This window comes from Strongylocentrotus purpuratus, unplaced genomic scaffold (assembly GCF_000002235.5).
Source record: "Strongylocentrotus purpuratus isolate Spur 01 unplaced genomic scaffold, Spur_5.0 spur5_scaffold_13, whole genome shotgun sequence".
NCBI classification, from domain to species: Eukaryota; Metazoa; Echinodermata; class Echinoidea; order Camarodonta; family Strongylocentrotidae; genus Strongylocentrotus; species Strongylocentrotus purpuratus.
This window is the reverse complement of record NW_022145598.1, coordinates 29,239,887-29,263,036: the sequence shown is the minus strand read 5'-3', so window position 1 is coordinate 29,263,036 and position 23,150 is coordinate 29,239,887. Positions and strand designations below refer to the sequence as shown.

Here is a 23,150-nt window from a genome sequence, read left to right as displayed (position 1 = left end):
TATTATTAAAGAAAAACCTTCTGTTCCTGCTTTACTTGAAATCAACTACTGGTATCTGGTATCCTACTTAAGTAGTCTGCACCGACGTTTTCACTGCCCTTGATAGCTGTGATGCTAAACTGGTACGGTTGAAGCGCCAGAGCCCATCTCAGAATCCTTGAGTTCGCGACTTTTGATTTCGCGATACACTGCAGTGGCTGGTGATCAGTTTCTAGTTCAAAATGCTTGCCGTAGAGGTATGGTTCGAACTTCTGAACACCCCAGACTACTGCTAAGCATTCACGTTCCATAACACAGTAGCGCTGCTCTCTTGGGAGAAGTTTCCTACTAGCGTAGGCGATAGGGAACTTCTTCCCTTCTGTCTCTTGTAGCAGAATTGCACCGAGACCATGATCTGAGGCATCAGTCCTCAGGATGAAAGGAAGATCTAAGTCCGGAAGATGGAGGATGGGTTCACTAGCAAGTTTCTTTTTCAAGGTAGTGAAAGCTGCCTCTTCCGCATCTCCCCATTTCACTAGAAGTGGCTCTCCTTTCTTTGTTCGGTCAGTCAGTGGTACTGCTAATGCTGCGAAGTTGGGAACAAACCGTCTGTAATAACACACAAGACCTAGAAAGGATCGAAGTTGCTTTTTGGTCTTAGGTCTCGCAGCTCCTTGAACTGCATCGACTTTGTCTTGCACTGGTCGAAGCTCTCCTTGACCTATTCGATGACCAAGAAATTCGATACTTACACATCCTACAGTGCACTTGGTAGGCCTCGCTGTCAAGTTTGCTCTCCTCAGTCTCTCGAACACCTCACGGAGGGTATCTAAATGCTCCTCAAAACTTACTGTATGGATCAAAATATCATCAATGAAATTGTCTACACCATGCAAGCCACGGAGCAAAGCCCTCATGATACGACTAAAGCTTGCCGGAGCATTAACTAGCCCAAATGGCATGCTTCGAAATTGATACAAACCATCTGGTGTCACAAATGCTGTCAGTTCCTTGGCTTCCTCTGTTAAGGGTACTTGCCAATACCCTTTGGTTAGATCAATCTTTGTGAAATACTTGGCCCTAGAAAGTTTTGCAAATATTTCTTCCTGATCAGGTATCGGTTCTGCATCAGTTACGGTAACTTGATTTAACTTACGATAATCACAACAAAACCTGATCGTCCCATCTTTCTTCTTTACCATCACTACCGGGGATGCATAAGGAGAAGACGAGGATTCAACTATGCCAACATCTATCATCTTCTGAACCTCCTCCTTCACCTTACCTCGAAAAGCATGTGGTAATGGGTACGGTTTACTCTTAATGGGTTCCTTATGGACAAGTTTAATGTCATGCTTACCTAAGTTTGTCAATCCCGGCATATCAGTCAAAACTTCTTCATACTCCCGTAAAAGAGAGTTGGCCTTCTCACGCTGATTATCATCTAGATGTGGACTGATCTGCACATCTTTGAGAGATTCTGTTGGGGTAAGATTGGGGAGATGAAGAATATCCTTTCTCGAAGAATGGTTTACATCTTCATTCTCTCCTTCGCTACATTCCTCAGACAAGCCATCATCCACAACAGAAACACCAGCAACATCAAACCCACCTGCACTCTCCTCTCTCCTGTAGTACTTCTTCAGAAGATTTGCATGGAAGGTTTTTATCTTTCCATCCTTATCAATTCTGTAGTCCATTTGTCCTATCTTCTTAACCACCTTGAAGGGTCCTTTCCAGTGCATCAACAGTTTGTTGTTGTCACTCGGAAGTAGAAGAAGGACTTCATCATCAACTTCAAACTTTCTCTCCTTTGCTTTCTTATTGTACTGTCTCCTGTACCTCTCTGCTGATTTGCTGAGATTCTGTTGGGCAACTTCACAAGTCAATTGCAGCCTGTCTTTCAGATCCAATACATACTGATATGTAGTCTTGGTATCCGGTTCATCAACCTCTCCAGTCCACAGCTCTCGTAGGATAGCAAGAGGGCCTCGAACTGCTCTCCCAAACAGGAGTTCAAAGGGTGAGAATCCCGTGCTCTCCTGCACTGACTCTCTGTAAGCAAACAAGAGGGGGTTCAAATACCTACCCCAGTCCTTGGGTCGTTCTTCACACATCTTGCGGAGCATAGACTTCAAGGTACCGTTGAAACGTTCAACCAACCCATTGCAAGCGGGATGATAGGGTGTAGTCGTCATCTGACGGATGGAGAATAGACGACTGACTTCCTTCATCAGCTCTGATGTGAATTGGCTGCCCCGGTCTGTCAACACCTCTCGTGGTATCCCCACCCTGGAGTAGATGTCCATCAGTGCCTCTGCAACTGTCTGTGCATCAATCCTGCGAAGTGCTACAGCTTCTGGGTAACGTGTAGCATAGTCTACAACGGTAAGAATGTACCGATTACCTTTGCTAGTAGCAGGTTCTATCGGTCCAACCAGGTCCATCGCCACACGTCTAAAAGGTTCATCGATGAGAGGGGTTGATCCCAGAGGCACCTTCGTAACCTTCCCCTTAGGCGAAGTACGCTGACATGGTCCACATGACCGACAATACCGCACTATATCTGCATGCATACCTGGCCAGAAAAAGTGAGTCAAAATCTTATCACGGGTCTTTTTAGTTCCAAAATGACCACCAAGAATAGATTCGTGAGCAAGCTTCAAGACTTGATTCCTGAATTTAGTGGGTACCACAACTTGCACGAGTACATCTGACCCTGGGGTTGCATCAATATATTCTCTATAGAGTACATCCTTCTTAACGAGAAAGTAAGACGAATTTCCACTCTTACTTATCTTCTTTTCTCCACTTTCAGCGAGTTTCCTGGAAGCATCCAGTGCATTGTCCTCCTTCTGGGCCTGGATTAGATCAGCCACAGACACAATGTCATTCAGTGAATCAGGTACTTGAAGGGGAGGCCTCGTACGTCCTGCCTTCCGCTTCTGTCCTCTTGTCTCTACTGCGTTGGCCTGATGATCTTTTGGCTTCCAGTCTTGGTCTGGGTCAGCTGGTTGCCGGGCTCCATAAATGTTCCCTAGTACAATATCATACACGGGTGTTAGCACACACAAAGCTTCTGCCTTACCTATGAAGAAAGGAGTATCTAGCTCGATCGTTGCAACTTGGAAGGTTCTGATCGTCCGATCAATGAGCAAGCAAGTCCGCTGTTCTCCAGTGAACTGCTCTTCCGACACCAAGTCTTGCCGAACAATGACAGTCGTACAACCGCTGTCACGTAGAACATCCACGAGCTTCCCGTTCACCATTCCCTTGCTGACTGGCATCTCCACTGGTGAACCACTCGCTGCTGCTGATAGTACCGGGAGGGTGTCGCCAGATGCTAGCTTCACTCCGGTTCCATCTTCGGTGAGGTTTTCTCTCACGATGAGACTCAAACCCTTCGAGTCATCCAGATGAGCTGTCTCTCTTGAGTCAGTAGGTCCTGCTGCAGCATCATGTCTGGCTGATGTATCATCTGCTGACCTGCCTTTGACGAGACTTGATCCCATCTCACGTCGACCTTTCTTTCCACTTGGGCAATTGAAAGAAAGATGTCCAAACTTATTACAAGTGTAACATTTCTTGTTCGAAAGATTAGAGTTGGTTGGATTCTCAGACCTACTTGATCTTTTATCACTACTTGAACTAGTAGAACTGTTTGGACTCTTAGTATTATTTGAACTGTTAGAACTGGACTGCTGGGCTTTCACCCTTCTTACCCTCAAATCTGTATGAGCATCATGATATTGATCAGCTAGAGTTAATACTTCTGTAAGCTTTCCAGGATGACGTTCCTTAACGAACATCAGGCATTCCTTACTGCTTGTATTAAATATCTGTTCCTGGATGAGCAGGCTCTTCAGACCTTCAACATTGTCATCATAAGAGCTAAGATCAATCCATCGATCTAAGTATTTCTCAATTCTATGGGCATATTGAACATAGGTTTCCCCCTGATGGAGTTTAGCATACCTAAACTTAGTCCTATACCCTTCTTCCGTAAGATCATATCCTTTTAGAAGTGAGGATTTAACTATGTCATAATCCTTAACCTGGGAAACTGTAAGTCTTGAAATAATATCCAAAGCCTTACCCGACATCAAAGCACAAATTGCGAGTGCCCAATCCGACTTATCCCACCCTACAATTACGGCATGTCTCTCAAACCTAGACAAATAACTGTCAATATCATCCTTTCCTTCTTGGAAAACTGGAAGAGGAGGAATACTGGGCCTACTACGTGGGTGCCCCGACTGTGAACTAGGTCCCGTCCCATTAGTTTTCCTTAGTTCCTCTAGTCTAATCTGTTGAGCTATTACTTCAGTCTCGGCACTCCTTGCTGCCGCTCGTTCATCTCTAGCTTCACGCACACACTCATCAACATACGTTCTCAATTCCTTCCCCTCCAAATTAAACTCTTTCCCTTGTGTAATAAACTTATCTCTCTCCATACTGCAGGCCACACCAAGGTAAATTTACAAACCTGCCAAATGCAGACAATTTATGCAGCGCAAATGTCACCACGCCCTCAGCTCTGGCACAGGCACGTAGAGAAGCCTCCCTGCCCCGACCTGCACTTGCACCACCGTCCGAGCAGTCTTGAACCTACAAACACTGTAAACTGGAGAGAAGATCAAGTTTTCATTATTACACAAAAACAATCACAAGACATATTAACCAATGATAACAATCTAATCATTATAACCTAACCTATCAAATAGACAAAAATTGTCCCTTCGTGGTCGCCAATATGTCAGATTTAAATACTGTAAATTATTATGGTCTGACGATAAATTAGGTTCTGATGAAATGAGTATGTATCACAAGAAAATCAAGCAATTTCAAGAGTAAAATATAGTGTACAAACAATTTATTTAAGAGCCATCGGCTCTATATAATTAAACATGCAAATAATTGACAAGAATAAAATGATTCAGCATCACTATGAACTTAGATAGGAGTATATCCTATCACTGTTTATGTCGACTTATCGTTACTCAATTATATCACAATATAATTCTCCATATTTCCAAAGGAAAAAAGATTACCTGATGACCAGGTCATCCTTCGAGGTATAATACAGTTAATCTCCCACCGACTCTAGCCCGGTCTTTATATAAAAAGTATACTGTTGTGGGTTAGAGAGTCCCGATTTAGAGTTCGTAAATACCACCTCTTCCTGTTTCTGAATAGGCGGAACGAAATACTCTGGTGTATGTAGTAACCCGGTGCGATATGATGCATGACCTGCTAAGCCTGACCGGTGTACGACAGCACTGGGCGTTGACTCAACGACTTGACGCGAGTAGGTTGCCTGAGCGTGTCGACTACGAACACATGTCCATTCACTGATGGTGCCTAGGGTTATGGCTACGAGCCCAGCTTGTCCCTAAAAGAATTAAATGGAAACCAAATAGCCAACCATCTACAAAAATAAACACGATAGCTATAGCGATGTAAATCCTAACAATTTACAACAATCATTTACAATCTCTAGAGCTTAGCTTCACTGACATAAACCACTAAAATAGGCGACATTTATAAATGACCATGTACGGTATCTTTCACCTAGAAATTATAGAATAACACCTATGTCTTTACATATAGTTATACATGTATAACTTTTCAGTGCAATACAATTTCTTAAACCTCATATATTCTAAGCAAACAAAATAATCAAGGTTAAGTCTTCCTTATTCAACAAGCAAGATACAACACAAAAATCCATTATCTCGTAGTACATAGAAAATATCTTTTTCTTGTTGAAATGTATTAACCTTCCTTCCAGATAATTACAAATAAGGTAATACATTTATTTCTGTAACTTACAGTTCAGATGTTCAAATGATGATCCAAGTCGAGGCGAGGGCTGATGAGGCTTCTACCACGTCGGCCTGTGCTGCCTGGTTCTTGCCTGGTCCCATAGTATAGGGAAAGTCTATGCCAGCAACAGCATGCTTATAGCCTGTGGCTGTAACTTTTACCTTCGTGGCCAACACCCCTCATTCACTCCCCAAAGTCAGACCAAATTCTGAAAGGTCTGCTCCTCTCGAGATCTCATGTGCAATCTGATTAAACTACCCTAAATCTCTAATCCACGTTGGCTCTCTCAATAGTAACCTCCTTAACATTCTTTGTATTCCTCTCATGCCAAAACTGTCCATCCAAATTTCTTTTACTGAATCCTCTATACAAAACTTTCCTATTAACATTCTCCTCATCCTTTCCCCACACACAGACAAAGACAGACACCTGCTCTACTAGAGACCCAAGTTAGTTGACCTAGTAAATCCAAGTTAGTTGACCTAGTAAATTGCTACCAACAACATCTATTCATCTAACACCTGTCCATTACATTCTCTGTCTAAAAAAGAAATCCCAGTCACATTGTGACAATCCTACAGCGAATATAAACGTACTGCAACAGTGGCAACTCGGGTTGGAAGGAGGGGTACACACAGGGCACATGCTCGTCCCCCAACAAAAAGAAAAACACTTCTTTTGTTCTTGTCACATAATTTACGGACTATTGTCCCCTTTTCCATGTTGTATAATAAGGCCTTGTATCGATTGTAACTATAAATTAATCATTTGAATGATAATTTCGTTGCAGTAGAATAGAAATTTCAGCTGCAGATACTGTCAAAACTAAAAATCGATGTAAAGAGGTCGAACGGAGGAAAAGAGACAAACAAAATAAATGCTAGGTATATCATGATACTTTGCATGTGACTAATCTGAGATTCTCAGGCAATAATCGCGTAATGTGAAATTATAATTGAAGGCAATTAAAATTTAGTCAATACTTCATGATAACTTTTCTGATTTTTACTTGTCCTTTGGCACCTATAAATGGCATTAAATTACAAAATAAACATCAGAAGTGAATTAAACTCCCTTCAGAAGCTGGGAATAGATCTATCATGCATCATAAAGGAACATTAGGCTCACAACTTAATGCAAATTGCTCAACATTGCCCGAATGTTGAAATTGTTTTCTAACGACACGAAATCACGAATCATCACCCTGATCATCAACATCCACAACAACAACAACAACAAGTCTTCATCGGAAAGACTTATTTTAGGTTATTAAATGCAAGTCCACTATCCTACCGGGGATTTTGGGGGAACCGCTTCGAATAAGATGATGTTCCATACGTTAACAGAGCCAAAATGCCTTATCCTTGCCGAGGTATAGACTTAAGAATTTATAAGACTTGCTAATGTGGGTATAGTCCACCTTCCAATCATTCTCACAATACTAATAACATTAAGTAAATTTGTTATTTACTAAGGATTAGGGTTACTGCAAAATATGCTTGGATTGTATGTAACTCTATTCCGACGAGCTTATATAGCGGCTATAATTTTGTATTAATAATAATACTCACATACGATTTGTAAGGCACCAAATCCTCTTGACAATCAAATGCTCAAGGCGCAGCTTTCGCAAAAGATGAAATACATGATAAATAGACACAAGTGCGATAGGAAAGGTATGGACATGAAAGATAATGGTAATCAATTATAGGCTAAATTAAACATATATTTCTTAACATTATTTTTGCTTGGATCAACGAAATTTAGATGTAACGAGTCAAAAATGGTATATTATACTCACTGTTTGCCTAGATCCTGCTAAAATGCAAAATGAATCGTGGAAGTCGAGTCGAGTCCTCTCCTCAGAAATATTTATCCAATTATAGCCCGGCTAAAAGGATTCACACATAGTCTTAATTCAAATAAAAGTAACAGGCAACAAGTGACATGAGAGGTATCTTCTAGAACATGTCAGAAATGTCTTTTTCGCAAGATAAGTGGAGAGTTTATCTCTGGCTCATGAATCTGGTTTGACAGATGCCAAAACATGCAGTGTGTCGAAGAAAATGATCTAGAAATCAATATAATGCAGATTTCTTTTGCACAAATGTGCTTCGTTCCATCAGAGTTTAATGTAGAAATGACGGATAACCCGTATGAAATGAGAGAAATACATGTAGGCTGCGTGAGTCTGTATTTCATCGTCTGGTGACATGCATTGAGCAGGTAACTAATGCAAGTCAGTTGGATCATGTGGTAAAATAACACGAGACCAGAGGAAAAAACATATAACTACAGCTAACCAAGCTAACCAATCAAACGAGAGAATACATATCTCTCACTCAGTGAGTCGGTCCTGATGGGCATTGTGATGCAAAATGTATCGTGTGATAAAAGTGGCCAGGGCTGTCCGAACAACGATTGGAAACCTTAGTCTGTTCCCAAACACAAAAGAAACTACTTTAAATGACGATGGAGGAGGGGGAGGGGGAGGGGAGAGGAGACTTTAATATATATCAACTGCCATTGCATCTGAGTACTTTTCCCACAATTTAATCATTCAAATATACTACTCTAGCGAATCTATACAATTCAACATCTTCTGTTGACAATGTAAAAAATGTTATTTGGGTGGGGGGGGGGGGGGGGGTGTTGAGGGAATGCCAGTCTTTGGTTTCCCAGTCACTATTTGAATATGTTTTAATTTTTGTTATATTCGAGTTAATTTTAATAATAATTGTTATACATGTATTTATTTATTATTATCTAAAACTAAGGAAATTTATACTAAAACTAGGAACTTAATCTCCACAATGTTTTAAAAATCATTGATGAACTTCGAATGAGGCAGAAAAAATATCGAAGCGTAATGTAGGCCTTACTTTGTCTCTTCTTTGATATTTGTTGTCCCTACCCATGGTTATAGTGAGTGTGCGAGAGGCGTGAAGGGGAACGCATTGCTGTGTGTGTGTGTTTGGGTGTGTTTGCGCGGGTGCGTGTGTGTGCGTGCGTGTGCGCGCGTGTGTATGTGCGTGCGTGTGCGCGTGCGTGTGTCTGTGAGTTAGAGAGAGAGAGAGAGAGAGAGTGAGAAAACGATGCCATCTATTATCCTGTCAAAACAAGAACATCCAAGCTTGACGCATTATTAGAATTCAATTATACATGTGTTGATGCCGGAAATTTTTCATGCCGGAAATAACCATGAAGGTTATGTGATGAAGTTTGATATTAATTTATCTGACAGTGCATAACGGTCTGTTTAAAATATAATTGTATATAGCATGCCTCTTAATACCAGCTTGTTTCTATCGCAACGTGCATTTCAACAACAAAACACAATCTATCTGTTCATATCAATCCTGTTCTCATATGAGCTTACCGCCTGCGGAGAAGGAAAAATGTATCATTTACCATTTACAATTGGTCGAACGTAGTTATCCAGTCATATGTCTCCTGCGATTTCAATTGATCTCCGTTGATTGGTAGCTTTAGCCTACAGTTTTAATCTTACAGTTGATATTTCCCGCCCTTCTGTATTCGAGCAACTGTTTTCTTCTTTGCCAAATTTGTTCATTTTTTTATCCGAGACCGAGGTCAAGTTATCATCGTGCTGTTTGATCATTTTTGGAGGCCCTTGAAGATTGATTTGTAAAATGGTAAGTATTTTATGTTTTTTTAAAAATCATATTGAAATGTTCACCTTGTGCTTGATTTTATTTTATAGCCGTTTTACTTGTTATCCGTTTTAAAATAGGATTTCCCGGCCAAATTCGCGAGTTTGTCATTCAAATTAATTTGTCTTGCGTTCAAATTCGACGGTTTTAGTGTCGGGTTATATTCCCTTTTCTAGTTTTCAAATCTATGGATTTTTCGTTAGAATCTACGTATGTTTCATTCAAATTAATCAACAATGTGCTTCTTTCGCTATTTGGTCATTCGATTTGGTGCAACACGATTTTCTGACAACGCGACGGTGTACTTTTAGCATTCTAATTCATTTGTAGCATTCAAATTAGCACTTTGTGCACTTAAATTGATGGTCAATATACATTTCTCGTTTATTACACACTTTTTCTTTCAAGATTGTTTTTTCATGTGTATTTCATCATATTTCATTTTCTTGCATTTATACACTTATACTTATTAGATTTATCTGATATTCATCAACATTTAAGTTTAATTGTTAAGAAGAAAAAAACGACTTGCATTTACGGGCCTGATAGTCTAAGTATATTTGTAAATGTTCATGTAAGGAAGTTGTTTGTCTTATGTTTCATCATAAATTTATCATAATTTCATCATAATTTCATTATGGAAGAAGGGTACAATATTGTGACGGGGTAGGGACTAGAGTCAACAATTTGAACAAGATTCATTATTTAGCCATGTTTTTAGCCATCGATCTGCTGGCGGGCAAGTAAACTATGAAACTCTTTAAGAAAAACAGAGGGATGTGCTGGGTATAAGAGACGATGTGAATTACTTTTGTAAAATTCCGAGTCTGTAGGGAAAAGGGGCGATTGAGGGTACCCCCCACCTTCCCGGGTATATGAACATGTCCGTGCAGAAATGCCATATCCCTTAATTTCGCTCCTTCTTTACTTTGTGTCTGACTACACCCATCTGCATTGTCCTGAAAATAAATAAATGGAATAACAGCTTAGACCCCAATGACAAATCATGCATTTTAACTGCATTATTTAAAAACTGTAAAAGTTTGTTGCAATTCTTCCCCCTAACATTCCTAACTTGAATAAAAATATAACGAATATGAATGACAGGTGTTAATTTGAATGATAACAATTACGCTTCGACAAGTGAATATTAATCTGAATGCTAGTTGAGCAGTTTCTAAATTGAATGACAGATCTATGAAACCCTTCGACCAAAATGCTTAATTAAATACAAAAACTGGAAAATTGAATGATAATTGGCATGGCAAAGCCGATCTGCGCCAACTTAAATGCAAAGTAAATGAGTTCGAATGACAAACACGCGAATTTGGCCGGGAAATCCTATACTAAAGTTAAACAATTTAATATCAAGATAATTCGCAAGATTATTGCCTCAAAATAATTTTTTTAAATCGCAAATGGTGAATAATAATTTATGCACTTGTGAAAAAGTTGATTCAAGGTTTCACTTTTGTTGAATTGCAAAGATGTGATTGTGTTTTGGAAAATAATTTATCATTTGATATTCTACTTATTCAAAGTAGAACTTCAAGTCAGCCAAAATATATTAGTTGTATAGGTAAGGAAATATAGAAACAAGAAATATACTCTCCTGAATATTATTTTAAATTGTGCGCGATATGCAATTTATGAATGTTACGTTGAAAAGATTGTAAATAGTTCTGTTATTTACCCGCATACTTTGTTATTTTGATTGAAGTCGTTGCTAAAATTGTTTTTTTAAGCTATGAATGTGTTGGTAAAGAAAATAATACTAAGCTGTAAGAATTGTTGAACATACTTTAATTTTTAGCCAATGTTTTTTCCCATTCAATTATATAGTACTTAATCTAAATATGTATTAAACTTATGGAAATATAGACCTCGTTTGAAGAAAAGAGAAAAAATTATGATACACATCGAAATGATAGAAGGTAATGAATGTGTAAAACAAACAAGAAAAAGAGAAAAGATTTTTTTTTCTTAAATTAAACATTTCATAAATGACTCAAACAGAGGGGCATGATATAGGAAGCAATGTTCCTGTGATGAAATTCTAATTCGTGGGTGATTTACGCTTTTCGTCAGGCGTACATACATTTTAGAATGACATGATCACGTAATCCTGTCTTTCATACATTCAAAATCATGCGTGAAATATGCATCATATGACTTGTATCAAATGCAAGATGAGGATCTAAGCTTTCTAAATATGTGTCATTTATTAATTATAAATGTGACTAAGTTATGATAAAACATCGATAATTCTCGGTTTCGTTTTTTCTGGGACGCACTGTAGAACAATTTTGGACATTACTTTTTAACGGAAACTCATTTTTCTATGTGTGAGGTGTCATATGAAACAAAATAAGTTTCGTACAAGATGATATAATATTAAGTATTTTAAGTAGGTTCGGGGATGATTTGCATAATAATTTTGACCCCAAAAAAAAGAGTTTTTACAAATTTACCAAACATATACCCCTAATACCTATTTTTCCGTATATATTTAGATAATTATGATGACTACTGACTTGGAACTTTCTGAAAACCTTGGATATCATATCCAAGTTCATTGCTTTGTAACAAAAAGTTATAGCGCTCTAAATTTTTCACTTTGATATGAGCTAAAATGGACATTTTGTTTGCTAAGGGCCGTCTGCTCCTAAGCATTTGTCAAATAGATGAAAATAGAATATATCGCGAGTAGACGCTATCTTTAAGCAGATGAGTAATATTGTTGATATGACAATGATTTCCATAGCAACCGAAAAATGTGTTCTCTGAAACTAAATTAGGCTATCGGTCAAATAATAAATAAAATTTTGAAAGTGACAGACATGATTTGCTCTCTGAAACATGGGCATAGTGTATACCCCCCCCCCCCGCCCTCACTAACATCAAGAGAAATTTCGGGATGGGGGCAATATGTTGTGTAGGGCATGATGTGGGTTCAAAACTGATGCAGGCTATCTGTTGAATGATTCATAAATAAGATCTGGATCCAGGTGATAGTCATGATTTTTAGTCTGAAACATGAATATAATGAATGGTGGAGTTCAGAACTTACACCCTACACCCCTTCTGTGACTAACCCATCCCCTCAGTCTCTCTCTCTCTCTCTTTCCCTCTCTCTCTCTCTCTCTCTCTCTCTCATCTAGAACATTATTTCTTCGTGCAAAGCATTTTGTTTATAGTACATTGATTGCAATCCAAAACTAGTCTTTTCCCCACGGAATCTTATCAATACATTTAAAATATAATTGTCCAACTGGCTTCGAAACATGTTTGTCAATGTATTTCCTCTTTCCTTCCCCTACTTTGAAAACGGGTGTAAATTATTTGTTTTGTATAATACATTATTGAACCAGCCATGTGTACAATAATAAAAGACCTGGATTAAAATAATAGACCGGTATCACTCTATAAAAACTAGATACTCAGCTCCCCTGATTATTTTGAACGTATCGACATTTGGGCAACCGTCACCTCGTATCCAGGCAGCAAGTTGCCAGAATAACGTCATATCCGAGTCTATATGTCGCTAAATGCTTGATTGAATACATCTGGTCTGAGGTATTTTTTATGACGAAATGACATTTTACCATAACGTCAAAAACTTGGAATAACATCATAATGGGGGAAAGGAGTCTTGTCAAATTATTTGATGATTTAAAAGAGAACATACATACCATACAAATACACACCTACCCTGCCCATGTGTCTCTCGGAGTCCTCTCACTTTCCCTAGATAAACTTTGACCCAAATTAACATTTAAAAGTATTGCTTTCTGCAAAAAAACTATTTACATCATCAGTGAAAATACAGTGACATGACTGAGTTTACAGTGACTTTATCAAGAGTTGTGATTAATACAGTTTAATCGAAAGTCCTCCAATTAATGGCAAATCTACAGAATCATATATTTTTGGTACACAGTGGTATCGTTATGGGGGCAGGCGACACGTGAATTTAAGAGAACAAAAAATTAAAAGAGAGATACGAGGGCGGCGAAAAGGAAGAAAACTATTGATCCTTATTAATAAATGCGCCCCAATACGCAAGGTAAAATACATTAGAAATAGAGCATTTCTCAAGCTCGGTCGCAACTCGGTTGCACAGGATAGTTTGTGCCCCAATATAGATAGTTTATGGGGGGGGGGGGTTAGCGTTTTCAAATGGTTCCAAGTTTGACATCAATACAATTTAATTTCTTAAATGCGATTCAACTTTTTAAAACAATCTTAGATTTTGGTTACCTTGCTAAATCCCTCGACTGTATTACTCCACAGTTTTCATTAATTGTGTTCAACACTTGATGAGGAATGAATAGAAAACCTATGTACATCGATTGCTCTCGGCGCCATAATCCATACATACGTCACGGTTTATACAGAGTTGTGAATTGATTTCAATGTAAAATTGGTTTAGACAGGGAGCATTAGGCTCCTCAGTTTGGATAAATCGCAACTGTCTATAAGACGGGGCCCTGGATTCTGAATTTGTATTCCAGCCCTATTCTTTCTTCTAAATTAAATAAACATTGCTTATATCTGATGATAGAGTCCTCTGCTGCTACCTATACAATGTCTCTTTCACCTCCACTTTATTGTGGTATCTGGTCATTTAGCAGGTGGTCGTAGGCGGTTGTGAAGGGGATCGCATTTGAAATTTTCTCATGAATTTACCTCTTCCACTTTTCACAATGTGCTTAAGAATCTTTGGTGTTTGCAGGAGTGTGTGGAGCTTGTAACTAATATTATCACCTCTAACGGGCTTCAGCTTCTCCAGGGCATCACTGATAGTATGGATTCAATCAATGCATAATCACATTAAAGTCCTGAACCGTGTTTCTCATCGAGGACTGAAATTCTTTGTAACTCCCGTTTTAGTGTACAGTGCGTATTAAAAACAAGTGTACCCAACTTTGGTAGCTCCTAACCAATATGATTTTTTTTTAAATTTCATGATGAAAAGTAAGTTATTTCTGTCACGGCGATTGAGCACCAGGGCCTTTTAAACGTGAGGTCAAAATCGCCTAGTACCAAGTTTTGGCTGATGGAACGAATTTGGGTCTTAAATTCTTTTAACAGTTAAATTTTGCCTCGTGATTCGGTGCTTCATTGTTTAAAATGGTGCAATGTATTTAGGCTTTCACAGAATCTTGTTTCAATCTACAGTGTGAGTCCAAAAAAAAGTTTACACCTAGAAAAGTGCTAATTATTTAAAAAAATCATCTATAAACAGTAAATTATTATACATCTTATGAAAGAGTGTTTTTTCCCAAATCATTTGGTATAATTTTTGTGTGATATGTGTTCACGCTTGAATGAACAGGAGGCATTGTTTGCGAGATGCAAAAATCGACTTGCGCCAAAGTTGCTTATCTGTTGTTTAAATAAAACAATTGGGATTTGGTACATTTGTGCGCGTGTGTGTGTGCGTGTGTGACTTTGCTTCTGCAAAAAGCATATGCAATGCATTTCATCTAAGCGTGAACACATACCACACAAAAATGATACCAAATGATTTGGGATAAAACGCTCTTTCATAAGATGTATAATAATTTACTGTTCATAGATGATTTTTCTGGGTGTAAACTTTTTTTGACTCACACGGTATAGGATAACCTTTTTGTTGTTTTGAACAGTCTACTAAGTTCCTGTCTCACGATATCTAAGTTCTCTCCGCTCACTTGTCCGCCGCGCCATTTAACATGCGTAAGGATCATAACGTCGGCCTTATGCCAAAAGGGCCTTAACTGCTTTTGGCCATTCCGAGAAATGCGTTTAAATGTTTTGGCCTTTCTAATAATCAAAAGTTTGTGGTCGTTTTTTTTAATATTTTTTTTAAGCCAATTTCGATAAATGTGTTAAGTTATTAAGTTTTACATGAAATGTGTTAAATGTGTTATAAAATATTCAGAATTTTACATGCTATGTGCAAAAAACACGTTAGGGCCTTTTTGGCATAAGGCTTGAATGTAGCGTATTTATGCCAGAAGGGCCGTAACCTACTGGGCATTATGCCAAAAGGGCCTTAACCTGCCGTTATCGTACGCGCGCATAGTTACCGCCCTTCTGGCATAAGGACATTTTCTTGTTTCGCAACACCTTTGGTTTGCCAGAAAGCCCCTCCTACGGCTACTGGATTACGAAAACTGATAAAACTGATTAATTAAAATGTTTGAAAAAGTATTTTTGATTTCTGAATATTTTTATTAATATAGTGCAGCTTTCGGTAAAGTTATTTTTTAGAGATCGTACATTTAGGACACCTTTTTCGTCGTTTATTTTCATCACAGTCCCATACGATGACATATGCGTATTTCAACGAGTCGGTCGCATTTCATGCATCCACACCTAATTAAAAACTCACTCAGATTTCATGATCTAAATTCACGACATATACATTCAGAGATTTTTCTTAGTACATTGTGTCTATTGTAGACTAATCATGTTTTTAATGGTGTTTATACTGATATTTATTGAATTTATTGAAAAAGATTAGATACGCGTTAAGGCCCTTTTGAAATTCATGATTATCTTCATAAATAAATCGAATTTCAACAAGTGAAGCACATCATTATTTTAAAGAGAATGATGAAATCTACAAGGTGATATTAATAACTCAATATCCCCCAAAATCGGGTTAAGGCCCTTTTGGCATAAGGCCGACGAATTAAGGTGTTTATCTCGAAACCTTTGAAACTCAAAGGTAACGAAACCCAAATGCAAGAAAGAAAACATATGATGATAAGTGTTTTTTTTTTTTTAAATCATAAAATGTATTATCACCCCGTATGAAATTTAATCATGGTAAAATGATGTTCCTCTAAAAAGTAATCTCAAAGATAAACAGTAATTTTGGAAAATGGCCGCCTTTTTGTTTCCAGCAGCATATTATCAAGATTTGTGCAGGGAGGTCCCTGAACACGATGATACCCATCGACCTTTTACAACATTCCATGTCCCCAAAACTTGCTTCCCGATAGGTAAATCTGTAAAAAAAAAAAAAAAAAAAAAAAAAAAACCTGCCCGATCCACTAACTTAAGTGACAGTCTCCACCAAAAATAGTGTTTACGCTAAATTGAATGAACATTTTACCAAATGTGTTGGAAAATCTCCGAAATTGGCCATGAAAACCTTTATAAAATCTCGTTGACAGATATGAAAGTATCAACAATTAGGTTACATTAGTGAAACATTTATGTGTTGTTTAAGTAACGGTATTTGCTCGTATACATACCTTTGTGATAATCATCATCATCACTACCATTATCATCCGTATCAATATGTTCATCACAGTTTTTTCTTCAGTTGTTGTTATTGTGCTTGTTCTTGCTGATTTAAACAATATTTTTTTTCCTTCTAAACACAGGCTAACTACTCAAAGATAGGTGTATTTTGGAAGTTGCTGTTTGGTACCGTAACCTGCTTGTCCTTCGGTAAGTATTATTTTTTTGAATATTGCTAGAAAATAGTTGGCTTTCAAAATTACCACAACGAAGCGAAATAAGAGCGAGGTGAAAAAACTACGTTAGTCTACAAGCACAGACTGTAATTTGACACTTTATCACAATTCCTAAATCCTTGGGCAGAGCGTATATCTGCCTGCTTCTGGTTGTTTCATAACAAACAGCTTAAGTATACTCAGCCAATTGTATAGTCACGATTTGCAGACACAACCATTGACAAGGATTTATGCCCTCAAACTTGGCCTAATGAACATGGCATCTCAAACCAAAAAACACATCCGAAAAAAAGTCTCTCTAATAAATGTTTCAAAATATATGTAAAAAAACCCTGCATCATCAAGATTGAGAAGAGGGTGTAAGGCAAGGACGAGGAGGAGCGGTAAGGGGATGTAAGGTGAGGATGATTAGGCTAGATGAGGGCTATATGAAGATGAGTAGGAGAGGAGGAATGGGGAGGAAGAGAAGAACGAGGAGGTAGTGGAGAGAAGTAGCAGGACTAGCAGAAGGAGAAGACGCGTAGGAGGAGAAGGAGGAGGAAGAAAACAATTAGCAATGAATTTTCTTACAGTATATATTCTTTACAGCCTTGCCTGTGTTATCGGATAAGACATCTTGTTCAGACTGGTACGGCCTAAATTACACTTTGCCCATGTTCCAAAAGTGTAAGATGATGCGACTCAAGGATGGCAGCATGGTGCAGAGCATCCCCAAACTCATCCCTTTCCCTTCTGTCATCGGCGGGTGCCACCAAAGGAAGAGTAAAGAAGGGATCCCGGGCGGGCATAGAATATGCAGAATCCCATGTAGGTTTCATTTTTTATTCATTTTTGTTCTCATATTTCAAATTCGTTTCTTTGTTTAATCAATAAATCTACATGCAGATAACACGGACTTCAGTGATATCATTAAAGTTTGATATCAACTCCTAACTTCTTCTACTACTACTACTACTACTACTACTACTACTACAACTTCTGTTATTACCTCTACCCCACTACTACTACTACTAATACTACTAGTACTACTACTACTACTACAACTACTAATACTACTACTACTACTACTACTACTACTACTACTACTACTACTACTACTACTACTGCTACTACTACTACAACTTCTGTTATTACCTCTACCCCATTACTAATACTACCTCTACTACTACTAATACTACTACTACTACTACTACTACTACTACTACTACTACTACTCCTACTCCTACTACTACTACTACTACTACTACTACTACTTCTACTACTACTACTACTACTACTACTACTACTACTACTACTACTACTACTAATACTACTACTACTACTACTACTACTACTACTACTACTACTACTACTACTACTAACTATACTACTACTACTACTACTACTACTACTACTACTACTACTTCTACTACTACTGACTACTTCTACTACTTATACTACTGCTACTACTCCTACTACTATTATTACTACAACTACTTTTACTACTACTTCTACTACTACTTCTACTACTACTTCTACTACTACTTCTACTACTACTACTACTACTACTACTACTACTACTACTACTACTACTACTACTACTACTACTGCTATGTATATTAATACTTACACTACGATGACTACTACTACTAACAATAACAATTATGATAATATGTAATAGTAATAGTAACGATGAAAAAAATATGATAATAGTAATGAAGATGATGATAATATGAATACGTATGATTATAATATTAATATTAGTAACAATGATGATAAAATAATATAATAATGATAATGATTATTATGCTAACATTAATGATATCAAGAACAACAATTATAATAATCATGATAATGATAATAGAAAATGTATGTGACAAAGTTATTGTCCCATCATGACAAGAAGAATATCTTATATTTTTGTTCTGTTTTAACTCAATCGAATGTCGAAGATAATCCTGGGAACTAAAACTCTTTACGACCCAGTGACAATGCCATCCTAATTTGTAAAACCTACTTAGATTGTGAAACTGAATCGTTCCAGCCGAAAAGTAACAACTATCGTTTATTTAGAAGACTATTCAAAAGAGCGAGAAGACTGAGTGGCAATCCATTAATAGCAAATTCATTGATATTTAATTTCAGGCTACTGGGTTATTTGAGTATTAATTATTGATGGTTTATAATTATATTGGTTGGTATTTCGTTTGATAACGGTGAAACGGCAGATGAGTTTACGATATTGGATTCGTCGATATATTGCTATCGCTATGACAATATTGGACCAGTCGCAGACGAGTCCAATATTGTAATAGCAAGAGCAATATATTCTTGTATCACACGAAAACAAAGCCATACAATATTATTATTATTTTCTGTCATATATGGATCTGTCATCTGGGCACTACGCTAAAGATATTAAATACACTGATTCATTGTACCACTTGGAAGCTTTATATATATATATATATATATATATATATATATATATATGATAATGAGTATTATCATGTTTATAACTTATTTCGCAGATTGTGACGAAAACCTCTGTAACAACGGCTGGTGTGAAGAGACTATGGTAGGCTACAACTGTACCTGCTCAAGTGGGTTTCAAGGGAGACACTGCGATGAAAGTAGGTGTAATATAATATAGTATCGGGCTAATTAATGAGCAATTAATGAGTGGCCAATGAATGAGCAAAGAGCAAAGAGTTTGCTGTATCTTTTATCAGAAATTGTACATACATTCTGCACTGCACCTCACCAGTACGACAATACATGACGTTTGCCGGTACTGCAACTGAAGAAGAAGAAGAAGAGGATGATAATGATTAAAAAGAAAGTACATCACTGCCCCCTTTCGGAGCTATTTCATAGAATTGGGAGTCCCACCGGGAAAATATTTCTCCGATTTTTATCAGCCCCCCCCCCCCCCCCCCCCGCTCTTGATCTTATCCCCGTGCCCTGACTAAGAGCGCGTGGAGACAGCCGGCGGGGAGATATTTCAATGAAAATAATGTTATACATCGTCATTTATCTCAGTTATGTTTATTTGTTTTTGTTATTTGGTATTTTCAGTGATCATACAGTCAACGACGGAAGCGACGACCAAGCCTACGATGAGCCCTACGACTACAATATCGGAACGCTCAGACACAACGACTTCCCAATCCACCACTACCACGAGTACGTCATGCATTTATTTTGATCATGATCATGATGGCCCGAATTCACAAGGGAGGTTTGTCGACAAACCCTCCCCTTGTGAATTCGAGCCAAAGGATCTAGCCGCTACACCCCCATCCCCTTCTCTCTCTCTCTCTCTCTCTCTCTCTCTCTCTCTCTCTCTCTCTCTCTCTCTCTCTATCTCTCTCTCTCTCTCTCTCTCTCTCTCTCTTTCTCCCACTCTCTCGGTCTATATCTGACTCTATTTTTTCACTCCTTTCTGGGCGTCGCTAAAACACTTTTTAAGGGGGGAAGTGACCGTCTAATTCTTTTTTGTTCTAGTCTTATTTATTTTTGTGATCATTCTTTCATGAGCGTCGCTCAAACACTTTATAAGGAGGAAGCTAGTGCCCGTCAAATTTCTTAATTTAAATTTTGTCTATAAGTTTAACGACCAGGTGGTTGTTGTTGTTGTTCTTCTTCTTCTCCCCTCTTCGCGTGTTCTTTGTCTCTGTCTGTCTGATCCCCTATCAATACTTGACTCCGGCTCCTTTTTTCTCCCACTCAATTATTTTTTGTTTTTTATTACGTTCAGAGTCGGTGACAACGAAAGCGAAAACCAAGTCCGCGACGAGCCCTACGGCCACTATGCCGGAACGATTAGACGCAACGACATTACAAGAGCAAGAAACCACAACCTCAAGTAAGAGAAACTTTCTCCTCTCTCTCTCTCTCTCTCTCTCTCTCTCTCTCTCTCTCTCTCTCTCTATCTCTCTCCCTCTTTCTCTCTCTCTTTTTCTCTCTCAGTCTTTATCTCTTTCCTTTCACGGGCGCCGTTAAGACCATTTTTTAAGGGGGCGGTTCCCGTCTTACTCGTTCGCCCACGAGTTTAATGACAACAAACACATTTAGATAAATTATTTGGAAAAATGCATGGGCTTTGACAAAGCATCACTAAATCTACAAACACAAATAATACCACATGAAATAAGTAAACTGATACAATTTATATGTTGTCATGTAGCAGAGTTTTTTTGTTTTGGCCTTCTATAATCGTGTTCAGGTTGTCATTCCTAATCTCATTGCTTTGAAAGTGTGGTTTAATTTCTTACAACCCTCAAACATTTCAGAGTCAGCAGAATTATCAACTACGGACGCGACGACCAAGGCCACGACGAGTTCTACGACCACGATGTCAGACACAACGACATTGCAAGACACCACCACCTCCAGTAAGTAAGACAAACAATGAAATGATGTCATGCTTTTGATCATCATTATATTTTGTCTAGCCACTACCCCCCTTCTCTCCCTCTCTCTCTCTCTCTCTCTCTCTCTCCTCCTCCTCTCTCTCTCTCTCTCTTTCTCTCTCTATCCCGTCCCCTTCACCACCCGTCTCCTTCTACTGGCCACCTAACCTCCATCCGTCCCCTTTTCTCTCTCTTCATCTCTCTTTTAGTCTTTATCTTACTCTGAGTAAGAGAAACAATGCAATAAATTCAGTGGTAGGTCTAGCAACTACTACTCTCCACTCTCTCTCTCTCTCTCCCCCTCTCTCTCTCTCTCTCTCTCTCTCTCTCTCTCTCTCTATCTCCCTCCCCCTCTCTCTCTATCTTTCTTTTTCTCTCTCTCTCTCTCTCTATCTCCCTCCCTCCCTCCCTCCTCTCCTCCCCACCCCTCCTCTCCTCCCCTCTTTCATTCATAAACAAACACAAAAAAATATAAGAAATAACATTGTGAATTTCCTAAAATTTGCAATGTAAGGTATAACCAGTTTTGGAAACGCCCCCTCTAAAAAAAATGTAATGGAAGTTCATATTACCAATCATGTGAAAGAATAATTTTTGACTAAGTACGTGATGATACAAATTGTGCCGGTAATTTTACCAGTACGACAATACAAGACGGTGGCCGGTACTGCAACTGAAGAAGAAGAAGAAGAAGAAGAAGAAGAAGAAGAAGAAGAAGAAGAAGAAGAAGAAGAAGAAGAAGAAGAAGAAGAAGAAGAAGAAGAAGAAGAAGAAGAAGAAGAAGAAGAAGAAGAAGAAGAAGAAGAAGAAGAAGAAGAAGAAGATGATGATGATGATGCTGATGATGATAATGATTAAAAAGAAAGTAACTCGCGGTCCTCTTTTCGAACTTTTTGATAGAATTGGGATTCCCACAGGAAAAGCATTTTCTGATTTCTATTAACCCCCCCCCCCACTTGATCCTATCCCCGTACCCTGACTAAGAAAATGCTTTCCCCTCTCTTTCTTCCCCCCCCCCCCCCCCCCCCCCCCCCCCCCCCTCCTCAGCCGTTATGCTTTTCCTGTCACGGGCTTCGCTAAAAGGAGGAGGTACCCGTCTCGTTCGTTTGCCCACGAGTTTAATGACAACAAACACGCCATAGGAACACATTTAGATATATTAATTGGACAAAATTAACTTGGGCTTTGACAAAGCACCACTAAATTAGCTGACACAAAATAATACCACATGAAATAAGTAAACTGATACAATTTATATGTTGTCATGTAGCATAATTTTCTTTGTTTTGGCCTTCTGTAATCATGTTCAGGTTGTCATTCCTAATCATATTGCTTTGTAAGTGTGGTTTCATTTGCAACAACCTTCAAACGTTTCAGAGTCAGCAGAATTATCGACTACGGACGTGGCGACCAAGACGGCTACGAGGCCTATGACCACGGTGTCAGCCACAACGACATCGCCAGAAACCACCGCTACCAGTAAGTAAGAGAAACAATGAAATGATGTCATGCTTTCGATCATTATTATAATGTGTCAAGCAACTACACATTCCCTCTCTTACCTATCTCCCCCTCTCCCTCTTTCTCCCCTCCCTATTCACCGACCACCCCCTCCATCCCTCTTTCGCTCTCTCTTCATCTTTGTGTGTCAGTCGAATGGTTTAAGCATTTGACTTGAAATTCAAAGGTCGTGGTTCAATCCCCGACACGGCATTAATGTCCTTTGGCAAGGCATCAATTTCCATTTGCCACACCCGACCCAGATGAGATAAATGGGAACATAGTAAGAATTAATTCCTTGA

The 23,150-nt window shown here is 38.5% G+C and overlaps 2 protein-coding genes and 1 long non-coding RNA gene across 3 annotated transcripts; 1 reads left to right on the top strand and 2 right to left on the bottom strand.

Annotated features, from left to right (window-relative positions):
- Positions 1-41: 41 nt before the first annotated feature.
- LOC115923268 lies at positions 42-3,491 on the bottom strand. Its single transcript, XM_030983683.1, has one exon. It carries the CDS (start codon positions 3,489-3,491, stop codon positions 42-44), a length of 3,450 nt encoding a protein of 1,149 aa, XP_030839543.1.
- A 1,344-nt stretch (positions 3,492-4,835) lies between these two features.
- Positions 4,836-6,372, bottom strand: LOC115923098. Its single transcript, XR_004063781.1, has 2 exons — positions 5,812-6,372; positions 4,836-5,371 (listed from the first exon to the last, which is right to left on the bottom strand). It is a non-coding gene; the product is annotated as an uncharacterized LOC115923098 (long non-coding RNA).
- Positions 6,373-17,570: 11,198 nt separating this feature from the next.
- LOC105439270 lies at positions 17,571-22,831 on the top strand. The gene is made up of 6 exons (XM_030983682.1): positions 17,571-17,761; positions 19,465-19,566; positions 20,012-20,119; positions 20,696-20,801; positions 21,229-21,330; positions 22,726-22,831. Exons 1-6 carry the CDS (start codon positions 17,608-17,610, stop codon positions 22,829-22,831), a joined length of 678 nt encoding a protein of 225 aa, XP_030839542.1. The 5' UTR covers positions 17,571-17,607.
- The last annotated feature ends 319 nt before the right edge of the window (positions 22,832-23,150 follow it).

Bases quoted from the DNA above. Each gene is read 5' to 3' on its own strand.
- LOC115923268 (XM_030983683.1), bottom strand. From the start codon at position 3,491: ATGGGATCAAGTCTCGTCAAAGGCAGGTCAGCAGATGATACATCAGCC.
- LOC105439270 (XM_030983682.1), top strand. From the start codon at position 17,608: ATGTTCCAAAAGTGTAAGATGATGCGACTCAAGGATGGCAGCATGGTG. The intron at 19,567-20,011 runs GTAGGTGTAATA...TGGTATTTTCAG, and splicing joins AGGGAGACACTGCGATGAAA to TGATCATACAGTCAACGACG. The intron at 20,802-21,228 runs GTAAGAGAAACT...CAAACATTTCAG, and splicing joins GCAAGAAACCACAACCTCAA to AGTCAGCAGAATTATCAACT.